This window comes from Theobroma cacao, chromosome 3 (assembly GCF_053813885.1).
Source record: "Theobroma cacao isolate CCN51 chromosome 3, ASM5381388v1, whole genome shotgun sequence".
NCBI lineage: Eukaryota > Viridiplantae > Streptophyta > Magnoliopsida > Malvales > Malvaceae > Theobroma > Theobroma cacao.
In genome coordinates this window covers 37113701-37129575 of record NC_142641.1, presented here as the reverse complement: position 1 = coordinate 37129575, position 15875 = coordinate 37113701, and the positions used below count along the sequence as shown (strand labels likewise).

Genomic DNA, 15875 nt, shown 5'->3' with positions numbered 1-15875 from the left:
CAAATTCTTTCAAGTTTTAGTTATGATAATACAAGTCATTATTCATCAGCAATTTAGTATTAAAAAAGAACAAAATACACAATAAATCTTACATTAAAGTGGCATTTAATACTTTATTATGTTATGTGATTACAAGTAATTTGATTGCAAGTAATGTGATTGCAAGTAATGTGATTGCAAACAATATGATTGCAGGAAATATAATATTACTGTGTTTGGTATACAAGCAAAATAATAATTAAAATGCAGGAAAGATAACATTGCAGCGTTTGGTTTATATATACTTTGTTGAGAATGTAATGTTAATTTTCAGAATTACTTTGTTTATTAAAATACAAGTTTAATATACTTGTATTTTTTATTGTTAATTTTTATATAATATCATCTCTTAAATATATTTTTAATATCATATATTTTATTTTTTATTTTTTATTATAATTTTATATATTTTATTTTTATTTCTTTAATATAATTTTTTATACTATATATTTTATTTCAATTTCTTTTACCTATATTATATAAATTTTAATTTCTTATATTATATTATATTTTAATTTCTAATTCTTATATTGTATATTTTATTTTAATATATTTTATTTTAATTATAACATTACAAAATATTTTTAATAAAATAATAAAGTTGAAGAGTAAAAATATCTTTAACAACATTACAGAGTGTAATGTAATGTAATTACATATTGATTTTGAACTGGAATCACATTATATCTTTTGACTGTAATGGGATTATATTGTAATCTTTATTGCAGTGGTCTGTTACAAAACAAATAATGTAACGTAATTTAATTAAACATATTATAAGAAATGTGCTTTTATTTTCTTTATGCCAAACGTTATCTAATATTTAATAGAGGTGGGGAAACAAGAGGAAACTATTAAAATAAAAAGAAAAAAAAGGGTAAGAAAGAGAGAAGATTGAAGTGAACATGCACGACATAACACACTAACGTGTGTGGCATGAGGCCATGAACCAAGATGCTGTTGCCGTGTGACTGACTCCACGACCACCGGAGCCACTGTCGTGTCCTAATTCTACTGGATCAATATTGTCTTTTAAAAAATTCTTTTTTTTTTTATTTTGCTGGACGAGTGAATTAATTAAATTTTGTTCTACATGTTACTACATTAATTGATTAAGGTCTTAGTTTATTATACGTGAATCACGATACATAAATTGCAGCAGGACCACTACCGCTTGACCCCTTGTTTCTTCCTACTCAACAGTAGTTTGTTCGGAGATTATGCTTCAATCATGCTTGTTCATTTATTCTCTTTAAATCCTGCTATATAAAACATGATACATGGATTTTTCTTTCTTTCTTTTTTTTTTTTTGTTTTTCCCTTTTTTCTTTTGGAAGGATAACACGAATTAATTATCATGTGCAGTGTGACGGGGAAAGCTGTGTATATATGTACGCAGTGCTAATAAGGTTTTCTAGAAAAAGAATCATGATTTTTTCTTTCCTTCAGACAATTTCATTTCATTTAATTGTCGAGCAGAATATAGAGAATATATTAATAAAAAAAATTTTAGGGTAAATCTAAAATTATTTATATTTTTGTGATATTATAATTACAAGTAGAAATTTTAATTATAAACAAATAATGTTCGTACATTAATGGAAGAAAGTAATAAATAAATCAACTAACTAAACAAATAAAAAAAATTAACTAAAATCAAGTACAATGAGACTTGAACTTGAAATATAAAAGCCTCCTCCTTGCCAATGAAGCAAGACTTGTTTAATATAAGATTTTTCTTTTTGGCTGCTGGCAATAATCACCGTCTATGGGGATATTTTGGCCCCTTTATTACGGACAGATCTAAGATTATACTATTGGTAAACATTCATCAATATTCGAGTTTGTGTCAAACTTTTTAGCAATCTCTCTTTCAAGATAAATAACCAAACAGTCAACAAAAAAATCATTTTTAATTTTATTCTTAAACTTATTTTTTATGATATTCATAGTTGAAAATGACTTATCACTTGTTCCAGTTGAAGCTTGTTGTTTTTTTAAACTTTTATCACATAAATGTAATTTCATTTTAGTAGTTTTTATTATATATTTTATCTTATCAAGAGTCATGCCGTTATGGTCTTGGCTTTATGGATTTATAAGTCATATTTCTATACGCTGCTTAATTAGTGCTTATTAGTCATTGGTAGATCTGTTCTTGAAGTATTGGTCTATTCCCATAAATGATAAATATAAGTATGTGACATCGGTTTCATTTTGGTGAGCGGTTGGGAGAAAAACATGGAGGTCACTTGTTTTTGAAAACAATATATATATATATATAATTGGAAAATTTTCAAAAATGGAGGCCAAGTACCTCCATCTATGTCTCAATATGTATTCATCCTTACCTTTCATATATCATAAATCACCTCTGACTTAATTAATATTTACAGAAATATTATACTTTTGAAATAAAATCACAATATGAATATATTTAAATGAGTTATGAGGACTCAAATTTAAGCCAATTAAACAAAATTTTGTAATTCTCCTAAGAGCCAAAATAATCATTTGAATTAAATAATAGTAAGTTAAATAATCTCCACCATTGATTGAGGATAGAGTTTCATCCATTACAGTGCCATAAGATGAAATGCTGGAGATATCATATCTCCATTGGCTTAATTTTGGAGAGAAAAAATTTATATAATATCATTAAATGTAGAATCCACTTAGTACTATCTTAACTATAATGAATCCTAGCTACAGACCCTTTTTACATTTAACATCTGTCTTTGGTCTTTTGGAAATTTCATGAGAACAGTTTGGGTTTTGCAGGTAAACGTGTTTGATTTGGTAATTTTATGATGTTAGGAGTTATTTTAGGTATTTGCTTGAGATGAACAGCTTTATTCGAGTTTTTAAGTTTTAAAAGGAGGGCTTATTCAGGTTTTAGTCTAGATGGGAGGGTTATCTTCGATTGTGTCACCTAGTTTCTTAGTTCTCTTCTTTTCTGGTTAGTTCATTAGGTTGTGCCACTTAGGGTTTTTAGTTCTCTTTTCTTCTTCTGGTTATTTTAGTGCTAATGGTCAGTGGGCAAGTGAGGTTTCCCGTTCTTCTTCTCTCTCTGTCTCTTTGTTTTTCTCCTTCTTTCTTTTTTCTGTTTCTCTCTTTGTTCTTTTTTCCTTTCTCTCTCTCTCATTCTTCTCCAGTTGTGGTGGCTTATGGGTTTTCAGTTCTCCATCTGTTTGAATGCTTCCAAAATTGTCCATACCCTCAAATCATGGAATTTTTTTGAAAGACGCTTGAAATCATGGAATTGAAAGGATATCCTAAGTTTCTTTGTCAACTTCCTGCAATTTTTCAATAAACAAACAAGGCATTAATAGTATTAGTATTTGTTTATTCTTGAAATCCTCACTTTGTTCTCATAGCCCTTTATTTTTTTATTAAGAATTGAAGTCAAACTTGGAAAACCGCACCCTTATCACTTTGACAATGTGCGGGGAAAGCTTCACATTACTTACATTTTCCTGGTTTAGAAATTGGAAGTTAAAAAAAAAAAATTGATTTGATTTTTTGAATTTTGGTTTATGTTGGAATTTTAATTTTTTTAAAAAAATAATAATTAACATAGCAGTAATATTGATTGTTGTTTAAATGCTTTTATGAGTTGCTTTGAGGTTGTGACACTTCTTTAATGGAGTGATTGTCTGTATGGAATGGAATGAGTTGAACCATTTACTTAGTATATCTTGGTCTATGGTTTGTTAGAGTTTAGGCTTAGTTTTCTGAATTGCATGGTTGCTGAGATTGCATGTGTGTTTTGTTGGTTCTACATTTTTTTTCTGGGGTTAGGTATTTTGTTTATAGTTTGTTGGTTGTTTTTTCTGCTCATTTTGTGCTTTAATTTCTTCTTTTTTTTGGTGGATACAACTTTTTATATTTATTTATGTTTCTAAATTGTAAACTATTGGGGTTGGCATTGGTATACCTATTTCTATTTGAATTTTTAGATGATTTGTCAACAAGTTTATTATATGCTTTAACACAATATTGTATATTTACTGTTTTTTTTCATAAAATATTGTTAATATCACTGCCAATATTTACCTATATATTATTATTAAATATTATTTTATTACTCAATTCAAAGATAAAATATATTATCAAATTATCTAATTATTTAAATTAATTTTTAAACTATACATGTCAAACAATAACTTTCGCAGCATAGCACGGGTTAGTGACTAGTTTTACGTTATTACCATTAACTCAAGAAGATTACAAAGACAAAAAGTCGACCTAGCCATCCACGTTGTCAATTTTAGGGTAAGTGGAAAAGTGTTTTTCTCTGTCCGAAACTTCTAAAGAAATTCAGTTTGACTCTTCTGCTAGGTAATCTTTTAATTATTGCCTACTTCCAAAGAAATTGAATTTGTTCAGAACTCTCCTTCCGTTTCAATTTCACTCTCCAATTAGGAAACCTTTTAATTATTGCGTATAAAAAGTCGTGGAAACTCTAGGGTTCTCCATCTTTTTTTCTTTGGAATATATATATTGTTTTTGTCTTCTAGACCAGAAGCAGAAGCATCTTGCATGGTACGTTTTTTTTGTTATTCATCTTTTTTTGTTTACTTTTTAATTAATTTTTTTGAATGTTATTCTCTTCTGGTCTAAGAACACAGATTAGTTTTTGAGGTTTTTGCGACTCGATTGGTTGCTTTGACGGTCTGCCGTATGTTTGGTTTGTGATGTCCTGGAATCGTTTATTTTGTGATTCTGGTGCCTTTTGCCTGTTGAGTGTTGTTATATTCTGCCGGTTATGTTGTGGTTGATTGTGATAAGTTGATGTGTTGATGGTTTCGTGGTTGTCTCCAAGTGGTTGACAAATTCTTTTGTGCTGAAATTTTGGATGTCGGGTTTTGTTTGTACAGTAATTGTATAATTTTTTATTTTATTCCCCAGGTCGTTCAATCTTCTATTGTATTCTCTTGTTTTTATTGCCTTTTATGTGACAATCCTCGTTGCGTTGCTTTGAGTAAATTATGGAGTTTGCTTGTTTATGGCTTTGATAATCGTCACTTCTAAAGATAAAAAAGAACAACATTGTGGAAGTTTATTGAATTCAAATTAACAATGGTGCTAACTAGGTTCTTGCAATTTGTTTTCTTAAAATTTGTAGTTTTGTTTTCAGAATTGAGTTTCCTAAGACTTTGATAACTAATACATGCGCAATTAATTTCAGAATTTATCATGGTTGGTGTAATTTTAAGTCGAAGGCATTGTGGATTTCCATCAAAATTCAAGCGACCAGGAGTCTCTCCCGTTCGTAAGTATCCTTTGGAATTTACCACTGCTGGCTGCCCTGTTTTAAGAAAGTATCCTCCTCCAAAAATTCGGAAAGGGCTTCTTGTCATACGGAATTTCCTGTCAAGCCGAATGCTCTGGCTGCGTTGAGAAACCAAACGCCTTCTGATTCTGATCCTCCAAAACTTCAGAAAGGGCGTCTTGTCCTACGGAATTTTCCTGTCAAGCCGAATGCTCCTGCTGTGTTGAGAAACCAAATGCCTTTTGATTCCGAGGACCGTCATTCAGCTTATGGGATCCCTATGGCAGATTGCGAGCAATTGGATGCTTCTAATGCAACTAATGTTCATGCATGCAGGGATACTAAACAGTACGACTTCTCATTAGTTAGGAACTCCAAGCCATTGTATGTTCCTAATTCAACTAATGTTCGTGATATTCATGCGTGCATAGAACCTAAACAAGGTCATGTGTCAATGGTTGATAAAGATTGCAAACCAATGGATGTTTCCATTGCAACTAATGTTTTTGCATGCAGTGATGTTAAAGAATCCAGCCCATCAATGGTGGTTGCGGATGAGCAATACGGGGTGGATAACTATCAAGGAGTTTTAAAGGATGATGAGGGAGATGAAGTCCCATCTAGTGCTAAACAAGCGAGTTTATCAAAGGTTGTTTGGAATGAGCAATGTCTGAATGTTGACTTTAGTGATGAGGAGTGCGAGGAAGACTTAATGGAGGCATATAATTCCCAAGTAATTGTTAGCGAGGACTTGGCGGTCACTGACAACAAGGAGTTGAGAATTGCTTCGGAGAAGGTTAAGGAGGTTATACATCTTTTTAGAGAGATTTACCTTAAGCTCTCACAAGAAAGTGATGGAAAACAAAAACAAATTCTTCCTCTACTAGCAGCTTCGCATCTTCTAAAGCAGCAAAAGTGGATCAACATGCATAAGCGGTTAGGTCCTATACCAGGAGTTAAAGTAGGTGACTATTTTTCTTGGAGGGCTGAATTGAATATAATTGGCCTCCACCGTCAACATATGTGTGGCATAGATTATATGGAGTTGGATGGGAGAATACTAGCTACAAGCATTGTGGACTCTGGTCGATACGACAATGTTGTGGAGTCAAATGATGAACAAGAATTTCCAAATGTCCTAATTTATTCAGGGCAAGGAGAAAATCTGAAGTTTCGAAGTAGGAAACTTGTAAATGACCAAAAACTTGAAGGAGGAAACCTTGCATTGAAGAATAGTGCGGAAACAAAAACCCCGATAAGGGTTATTCGTAAGTTTTGCTTTAAAGGTGCTAGTAGTAAGATTGTTGACTGTAAGTATGTTTATGATGGGTTGTACTTTGTGGATGGTTATCGAGAAGAAAAAGCATCATCAGGTAAGCTTGTTTTTAAGTTTGTTCTAAAGAGATTTCCAGGGCAACCAAAACTTTGGGCAAAAATTGGTTCGGAAAGAACATGTTTGTATGAATGATATTTCTTAAGGTGCAGAGGGGATACCCATTCGTGCAATGAATGCGTTGGATGATGAGAAGCCCCCACTTTTTAACTATGTCACCAATGTAACATATCCCATATCCTACCATCCTTCCATGTCGAGTGGTGGTTGTGATTGGAGTGATGGATGCTTTGATTCTGAGGATTGCCCTTGCGTTGTAAAAAATGATAGAGAAATTCCATGCAATTATGAAGATTGCATTATGATGGAGAAGCCTTTTATCATCGATTGTGGACTTTCTTGTAAGTGCTTCACTTCTTGCATTAATAGAGTAAGTCAACGGGGAATTCGTTTTTCTTTAGAAGTTTTTAAGACTAAAACAAAAGGATGGGGTGTTAGATCATGATCTTTTATCCCATGTGGAAGTTTTATTTGTGAGTATATAGGTGAAATCCTTCCTGATAAGGAAGTTGAACAAAGGATAGGTAAGGATGAGTATTTGTTGATATAAGAAATAACTATGGTGCCTTATCACACTCATATGAGGTAAATGAATGTTTCACGATTGATGCTGCTCAGTTTAGGAATGTGGAACGATTTATTAATCATAGTTGCTCTCTTAATCTTTTTGCTCAAAATGTATTCTTTGATCACAATAGTAGCAGTTTGCCCCATAATATGTTGTTTGCTATGGAAGACATATCTCCTTTAAAGGAGTTAACCTATGATTATGATTATAGGATAGATGGAGTTTGTGATGTAAATGGTGATATCTAGATGAAGACTTGTTATTGTGGTTTTGAGGAATGCGCGGTATTAATGAAGATGTATTCTTATAAATTTATAAGCTGTTCGATTGAGTTTTAATGTTTAGTTTGGTTTTTTTTCAATTTATTTATTTTTTAAAAGCAAAAATCAGATTGAAGGTGGTGTGAACTTTTATATTTTCAGTATCACTCTAATACATAATCAATGTGGGATTCATAGCTTCCCTATTGAGGATCATGATACCTTTCCTTACTGTTCGTTGAGAGTTTCTCTTTAATATGAGACTTTGTGGCTCTATTGCTGGGAGCATGGGATTCACATTCATGCAAGAATCGTGACATCTTCTACTACTTTAATAAGGGTCCACTATCTTCAGTGGCATATTGTTAGTACTCAGAGTCTGTTCTAATATCAATTGCCATGGTCCATATCAATTTTTGTAAGGTATTATCCACTTTGACCCATTAGCCTCACTGTTGTTTCACAAAAAGCGCCTCATAAGTTAAAAGTGGTATGAACTCTTAGGTTCCTAGTATCATTCTAGTATATAACCGATGTAGTATTTATGATTCCCCTCTCTAGGACCATGATATGCTCCTTTACTCCTTTTTGAGAGTTTCTCTCCTCCCTTACTCCTTGTTAGGAGTTTCTCTTCAATGTGAAACTAAGTGACTTTACCTGCCTCTTAAAAAAAAAGTCAAGAAATATCTCTGCATTTAGATATTAATTAAAGGTTTTCTCTTTTTTTTATTAAAAAATAATTTTAATGTCAAATACATCGTTTTTTCTTTTTTTCTTAAAGAATTGAAGCATTATGGTCCAATTGTTATTGAAGCATTATGGTCCAATTGTTATTGAAGTATTATGATCCGATTACTTGTTAGATCAACAAAAGTCTAATATTATTATTAAAGAAAATTGAGAGAAATGACCTTTCTTGATAAAAATATTTTAAAAATAACTATTAAAATAAATTTAACTATTTTTAGTCATATTTAGTCAGAACTTGACGAAAATACCCTTTAAACTATATCAAGTAAATTAAACTATTCATCACAATTTTTTCCTATTTCTTTCCATTGTGTTTTGAATTTCTCTCTCACCATCCCAATCTCTCAAATTTTATCGATTTTTCTGTTTGGCATTCGTTTGCTATGCTTTCGATTTCTCTCTCTCGCTTTTTCATATTTATCTTTCTTACGCTTTTAAGACACCAAGTAATGACTTTGACGTGCTTTAGTGGGTGACTGTTTGAAAAATTCGATTTTTAGGTATTTTAGATAAAACTAAAACGATAGAAATAATCACAAATGTATGAAATAGTTTTTAATTGAATCAATTCAGGACCTAGATACCAATAAACTTAAAATTTTGAAATTTATAAATTTAGGTTTTTAAAGAATTTTTTTTTCATTTTTAGTCAAAAGTAGGTGTTTTAGATAAAAAAATATTTGTATTTTGATTTATGAAAACATGTTAAAAACACTTTAATCTGTGTCAAATTGTCAAAAAAAAATAAAAAAAAGAAAAAAGTTGAGACTATTTGAAGTTTTGATTCGTAAGTAATAACAACATTTTAAGTATTAAAGTATAACAAAATGTTTTTAAATATGTCGTGTAACAACAATATTTTTTCAACATGGCGTGTAACAACAATATTTTTTTTTTCAACATGGCGTGTAACAACCTTTTTTAACCATGACGTGTAATATGTTTTTGTACATGACGTGTAACAACAATATTTTTTTTCAACATGGCGTGTAACAACCTAACTATGACTTGTCACAGGTTTTTGTACATGACGTGTCACAGGTGTTTATACATGGGGTGTAACACGCTAACCATGGCTTATCACAGGTTTTTGTATATGGCGTGTAATATCATAGCGTGTAACTTTATTAAGGGTAATTTTGTTCAACTTGACTAAAAATAGTTAAAATTATAAAGAGAACTATTTTTAAAAATATCTTATATTTAAGGACTATTTTTTAAAATGGCCTTTATTATTACCATACAAAGTTTGAGAGCGATTCTGTTTCTATATGGATTTTTTTTATTTTAACATTTAAAATCGTATATAGATTCGAAGTAGATTTATTCTGCTTTTGTTTATTAGGAAATTAAAGATGTCATAAATGCTTTTTATAATAATTTTAATCAAGATTAGAACTTATATAATTTATTTTGTCAAACAACTTATCAATAGTTTTAACTTAATTTTAAAAATTATTATTTTTCATAAAAATTTCATAATAACTTTTAAACTAAACATGCAAAAAAGTTACGCGAAATAGACACTTAGTCAAATATATATTCAGTGGCATAGTATTGTTGCAAGCCTTGTGCAATGAATAGTGTTAAATTATAAATGATCTCATCATATATCATAATTTGTCTCTGACTTAATTAGTATTTGCATAAATATTATACTTTCAAAATAGAATCACAATTTGAATATATTTAGATGAGTTATTAAGATTCAAATTCAAGCTAATGAAACAGAATTTCGTAATTCTCGTAAAAACCAAAGTGATTGTTCGAATTAAATAATGACAAGTCGATCAATCTCCACCGTTGAATGAGAACAAAGTTTCATTCATTACAATGCCATTAGATGAAACTTTGAAGATCTCATATCTCTGTTGACTTAATTTTAGAGAGAAAAAAAATTATATAAAAACTTTAAATGTGGAATCAACTTATTATCACATGTTATAAGATTACAAATTTAACAGAAATTAATTACTTTTTAATTATAATTAATTTGATGGTGCCGGTAGGCAGGGAGAGTACGCCCGCAGCAAAACGGAGCATTGCCAGCAAAGTTGAGGAGCATGAATAATTTGACTTATCGCAGTGGAGTTGCGTGTTTATTATGTTAATAAAGCTTGTCTTATTTGATTTGCTTGCATTGTACTTTTTCCCTTTAGGTTTCTCACCCCCAGTTGATGATCAAATTTTGGTATACGTACATTGGGGTAGTCTACAAGGAAGAAAGAAAAATATGGTGCAATAATTAGTTTGGTGGTTAACCAATTTGATCCTAACAAAACCAAACTCTATATTCCAACTAAAATATATTTCATGATCCACCATAATCGAGCTTGAATTTCTCAATGAAAGAAGGTGAGCATTCCCTTTGATTCTGGGTTTTGCTATTATCTTTTCAGTTTACCAAGCAACTAGCTTAAATTTTTTGATGTGGGCAATGACATTTGTTTGTAAATATTAAATTATATAAGTATTTAAGGGAACGTGCCATTGATATGATGATCACATTCCTAATTTTCTAAAGGCTGAAAGATCTGTGTAAATATTGGAAATCGTCATGTATTTCTATGCATAGAGACAATTAATTTCTATATTAAGGAGGGGGAATTAATAAGGTAGAATTATATACTTAAAATGCTTTGCCAAAATAAGAAGAAAATATTAAGAAAATTTGGGAAAAAAAAAGGTGGAAAGCAACCATTAATGAAACAAAGGGACTGTACCAGACAGATACTTTTGGAGAAATAAAAAAAAAAAATAGGCTGGATTGTTTGAGAATTCAATGAGATTGCAATTCTTGCAAGGAAAAGCTGTCTTTCCTTAAAGTAATTAATTAGCAAATATAGCCAAAAAGTCTGCCACACGAGTGTGTGTAGTAATGGGATCACACAAAAGGAAGAAAGCTGGCAAGTCTGGATATTTTTATTGTGATGAGAAGTCTCCATTTCACTAAGAGAACAGATCAAAAATTTTAAAGAGAATTTTACTAGAAATCACAGCATGTCCTCATTTTCCTCTTCTTTAAATGGAAGTCAAATAATTACACCATAAACTGGAGTCGATCTTAGATCAGATCTGGAAGCGGTGCTATTAGGGACACATGTCCATTTTTTAAATGTTAGATCACCGCTTAGATAATTCCAGCTAAGATCTCCAGAGTATAAACCAGATTCATGCCAAAATTCATGTGAGTTTGTTCTTAGCTTTTGGCTCCTGCTTTAACCAGTTACGAGCCTAAATTCAGAATCATGTATAATGTTCGTTAGTTTTATGGAAACAGTGAAGTACTAAGAAAGGGATCACAAAAAGATGGTCAATGCATGCCCTACCAAAAGGCACCATCTCTTTTCTTTTACCTTTTTTTTAGTTGTTGGAAAGAAACATTGCAGCGGAAGGCACTTAAAATCATGCTACTATCATCGACATAAAAATTTACCTTCCCCAAAAGTTGCTTGATGAGAAAACTCAACATCTCATTGCCCATGGAGTACAGACTATCACATCTTTTCTTCTTTTAGAAGTCAAGTTATTGCCTCTAATTGCCCACCTGTACTTTGGTCGTGACTACTCATGAGGATTAGGAGTGCTAAATTCATTCATAAGAAAAGAAACCTCTCATTATGGGTTATAGCAAGCCCCAAAATACACTCCATGGGGAATGAAGGAATCCAGTTAAAAAGACAAAAATTATACAATTTCAATCCAATCCAGATGGAGAATGCTAACTTTTGGGAACAGTTTATTTATATACACACGTTTTATATTGCAGAAGAACACTATTCCCATTTTCTTAATGATGATATTACAGCTTTTAGCATTTTGATTCAAGAGTGGTTAGACAGATCAGTAGATGTTATAAGTCATATGACTTCATTTCGGGTTCGGACAATGATATTAGGAAAACAAAAAAGCTGAAAAAATCCCAGCTGGAAGGACATGCCAGACATTATTTGCGAAGGCAAAAGACATACATGTCAATTTGGTTCCAACTCATTAACGACTAAAGTTTTCCTACTAACATGTATGTTCTCCCCTATTTAAGCCCACGAGGGAATGAAACAGCAAGAAAAAAACACAAAACCTTTGAAATTATGTAACTCCTCTCCGCACAAGCAAAAGCAAACTACAAAAGCTGTGTCTTACAAGACACAGCTAGCTAACACAAAGAAAAACAAACTCAACAAAGAAACCAACCCACCAAACAAATGGCAGAAGCAGAGACCACCAACAACGTCGAGAGAGAAACTGTTCCTAAGGTCATAACTTTCCTCTCCTCTCTGCTGCAAAGAGTAGCTGAGTCTAATGATCATATCCGCCGGCTTCAGTCCCAGAATATCTCGGTTTTCCATGGCCTTACCAGGCCTACCATATCCATTAGAAGCTACCTTGAGAGGATCTTTAAGTACGCAAACTGCAGCCCGTCCTGTTTCGTGGTGGCCTATGTTTATCTTGATCGGTTTGTGCAGATGCAGCCGTCTTTGCCTATCAATTCTTTCAATGTGCATAGGCTGCTTATAACCAGTGTTTTGGTTTCTGCCAAGTTCATGGATGACATGTAAGTTCTTCTTTGCTTAAAACTTATGATTCTTGGATATTTGTATCTGGGGATTTCTGAGCTCCATTGAATTTTATCTGGGTTTCAAAGCTGCCATCTTCATGAACAAATGGTCTTTCTTTTTAACTCCTTGTTTGTTCATGAGTTGAATTTAGTGTCTTTCTCTTTCATAATTAGGCTTCGACATATATATATATAAAATCTCTTCAACCAATTGAGTTCTCTTAGGTTCTTGATTGAGAGTTCAATACTTTCTGGAATAAAACCTTTTCTATATGTCTATGATCTTCAATTTTCAACTTCAAAATTCATCTGAATCTCAATGTTTGCTGAAAAAGTCTAACTTTGATTCATCTGTACTGATATTTCCCCCACTTTCCTTCCTGGAAGATTTTAGAAAATAATCTCCTTACAACCGAAATCGACCAAGCACATTAAAGCGACACAGTTTTTAAAACCAAGTACAGCCATGTGAAAAACCATCGTCTCTGACCAGACAGCCCTACCTTAAATGTGCTGGTGTTGTCCCTGTCTATCAAGGCACGCCTGTAAATTCCCATAAAAATACAATATAATTGTAAGAATGGCAGAGGATGTCATTATTAGAGCTAATGGCCGCTCAATCAGGATCATGCATTCTGTTAAAAAAGCAAACTATCCACTTGGCTGGTGTTCAGTGTTTAATTATTGGCTCAAGCCCCTCCTGACTTCACAAGCAATCATAGCAGTTGTTTGACTGTCATTTTTTACAATTGCAGTAACTGTCTTTTTAACTTTACTCATAAGTAATAAGCTAACACTGGAAATTTCCCTTTTGTATGGGCAACTAGATCTAAAATTGACATAAGTTCTCGTCTTTTCTGTTCTTTCCTTTCTTTTTCTCCAAAGAAAATAAAACCAATACTAATCATTTTTAAGACTGGCCAACTATTGTACCTAAATGCTTTGACTTGATGAAACGCCTTTATATTTTTACCATTCCGATTAATCATTAACTATTTTTCATCTTTGATTGGGTTTTTCAGTTATTACAACAATGCCTACTATGCCAAAGTGGGAGGAATCAGCACAGTAGAGTTGAACCTTCTTGAATTGGACTTCTTATTTGGTTTGGGCTTCCAATTGAATGTGACACCTTCCGACTTCCATACCTACTGTTCTTTTCTCCAAAGAGAAATGTGGATGCAATCCCCTCTACAACATTTGGCAGAACCTTCTCTAAACATTGGGAGACCCCTAAAGATCCACTGCTGTTTCAACGAAGATGAATCCACCCATCAGCAACAATTAGCCGTTTAAGCATTGTTTTCTGGTGGATTATTAGGAACACTGGACCAGTGATTTTGTCTATTTAAACCCCAAAGGAAGATGTTGGCTCAACCTCTAATGGGCTTTGACATTGTGTAAAGCACATTGATTTCAGAACTGCAAGTCAAAAATCTCATTTGGCTTTCGTTCCTATGTGTCGATGAGCTGTAAGGACATGCCCAAGCTCATTGTTCTTGGGTTTATCATAGTTACTCATCCAACAATTTTCCTCCTTTCTTTTTTTTAACTTTAGTGCTACCTGTTTTTGTTTTTTCTTTGTACCCAACTTTGATAGTGGAATGGTATGCATGTACAGATGAGGGTTTTCTCTTTACAGTCTGGCTAACATGATCTTGCCATAGATTGTTTTATTGGGTCACTCAGTTTTACTCCCTGGTGCCAACCATGCAAAGAACAAACCATAAATTATTACTCTAAAAAGCATCATTATCGGTTGAAAGAAAGCAGATTAATGTCTTCTTTGGGTTCAATGTTGCATTGCAAAAATATCTACTTCGAAAATGTAAAATAGTAGACTTGTAATGTGGCCAGCGCATCAGCTGGATTCATGCTCTGTAGGGAACTGTAGGGGGTGATTCTTGTAATAAAGAGAAGAAGCGTTGTAAATAAGTAAAAAAATACATTAGAGACAGCGAAGAGGAAAATTAAAGTAGTTTTTAAAGTATTAAGTGTAGTGATAGGTAAAAGAGAACAAGAAGAGAATAAATGTTCTGAGTGAGAATAGAGAGACGCTTTGAGTGAGAGTCAGGTAGTTCTGAAAGTCCCCTACTTGAATTGTGAAGTCTTTATATATAGTACCAAAAGTGACAGTTATAAAAAAAAGCTTTAATACACGTAATGAATGATATTATTGAGGAGAGTTTTAACGTTAGGTAATCGTTATTAAGAGTTAATGTCGAGTAAAGATCAGAAACTCATTATGTGACTATTGAAGTAATTATATGTAATAAGACTTGTTCTCAAGTAGGAGCTAATAAAAAAGAGTTGTATGTAAACAGGTATAAGAGAAGAAGTTGTACGTGAATAGATACAAAAAAAAAAGCCGTATACGAACAAGTATAAGAAAATAAGGTAAAAGTAGAAAACACTTGTACTTCAGAAAAAGATTAAGAGATAAACCTCTTAACTACCTCCATATCTCAATCATCAAACCAACATATCTCAATCATCAAACCAAACTCTCTGAAGTATCTCAATAGTAACCCATGAACCCTACCATTTATTCCGAATTACTTTTACTGTCATTTGTGTTATTATTTTGCGTGAAATAGTTGTTTACTTGTATTAATTGTTTCATATGGAGTAATACTTTACTTATTTTAATTGTTTCATGTGAAACAGTAATTCACTTCTTTTTATTATTTTGCGTGATGTAATATTTTAATTGTAATTATTATTCTCATTATTTTTAATATAATATTACGTGATAAAATTTATTTTTTAAAAATAACTATTACTCAAAATCGATTATCTTTAGGAACAGGTTGAAAGTTAATCTTCAACGTTTGGTGTTGAAATCTGAATCATACTATTTCAGGGAATGCGGGAGCTTGTCGTGGTTAAGTAAAACATTGCACCCCACCCCACCCCCCCCGCCCCCCCCGAAACCCTGGGCCGAGGCTTCTAATCAATTCGGCAGACTGCTGTGTTTGGGTGGGCTGCAAAAGAGCAAGATCAGATAAATTCAACCTATAACCTTTTACTTT

General features: G+C 32.2%; 2 protein-coding genes across 2 annotated transcripts; both read left to right on the top strand.

Moving 5' to 3' along the window:
• The first annotated feature begins 4469 nt into the window (after positions 1-4469).
• On the top strand, positions 4470-7324 carry LOC18605264 (histone-lysine N-methyltransferase, H3 lysine-9 specific SUVH5-like). The gene is made up of 2 exons (XM_088804303.1): positions 4470-4584; positions 5231-7324. Exon 2 carries the CDS (start codon positions 5550-5552, stop codon positions 6780-6782), a length of 1233 nt encoding a protein of 410 aa, XP_088660429.1. The 5' UTR covers positions 4470-4584; positions 5231-5549; the 3' UTR covers positions 6783-7324.
• Positions 7325-12332: 5008 nt separating this feature from the next.
• On the top strand, positions 12333-14482 carry LOC18605263 (cyclin-U4-1). Its single transcript, XM_007038180.3, has 2 exons — positions 12333-12840; positions 13866-14482. The coding sequence occupies exons 1-2, from the start codon at positions 12491-12493 to the stop codon at positions 14137-14139; spliced, it is 624 nt and encodes a 207-aa protein (XP_007038242.3). The 5' UTR covers positions 12333-12490; the 3' UTR covers positions 14140-14482.
• The last annotated feature ends 1393 nt before the right edge of the window (positions 14483-15875 follow it).

Coding starts and splice junctions, on each gene's coding strand:
- LOC18605264 (XM_088804303.1), top strand. CDS start 5,550: ATGCCTTTTGATTCCGAGGACCGTCATTCAGCTTATGGGATCCCTATG.
- LOC18605263 (XM_007038180.3), top strand. CDS start 12,491: ATGGCAGAAGCAGAGACCACCAACAACGTCGAGAGAGAAACTGTTCCT. Junction 12,841..13,865: donor GCCAAGTTCATGGATGACAT/GTAAGTTCTTCT, acceptor TGGGTTTTTCAG/TTATTACAACAATGCCTACT.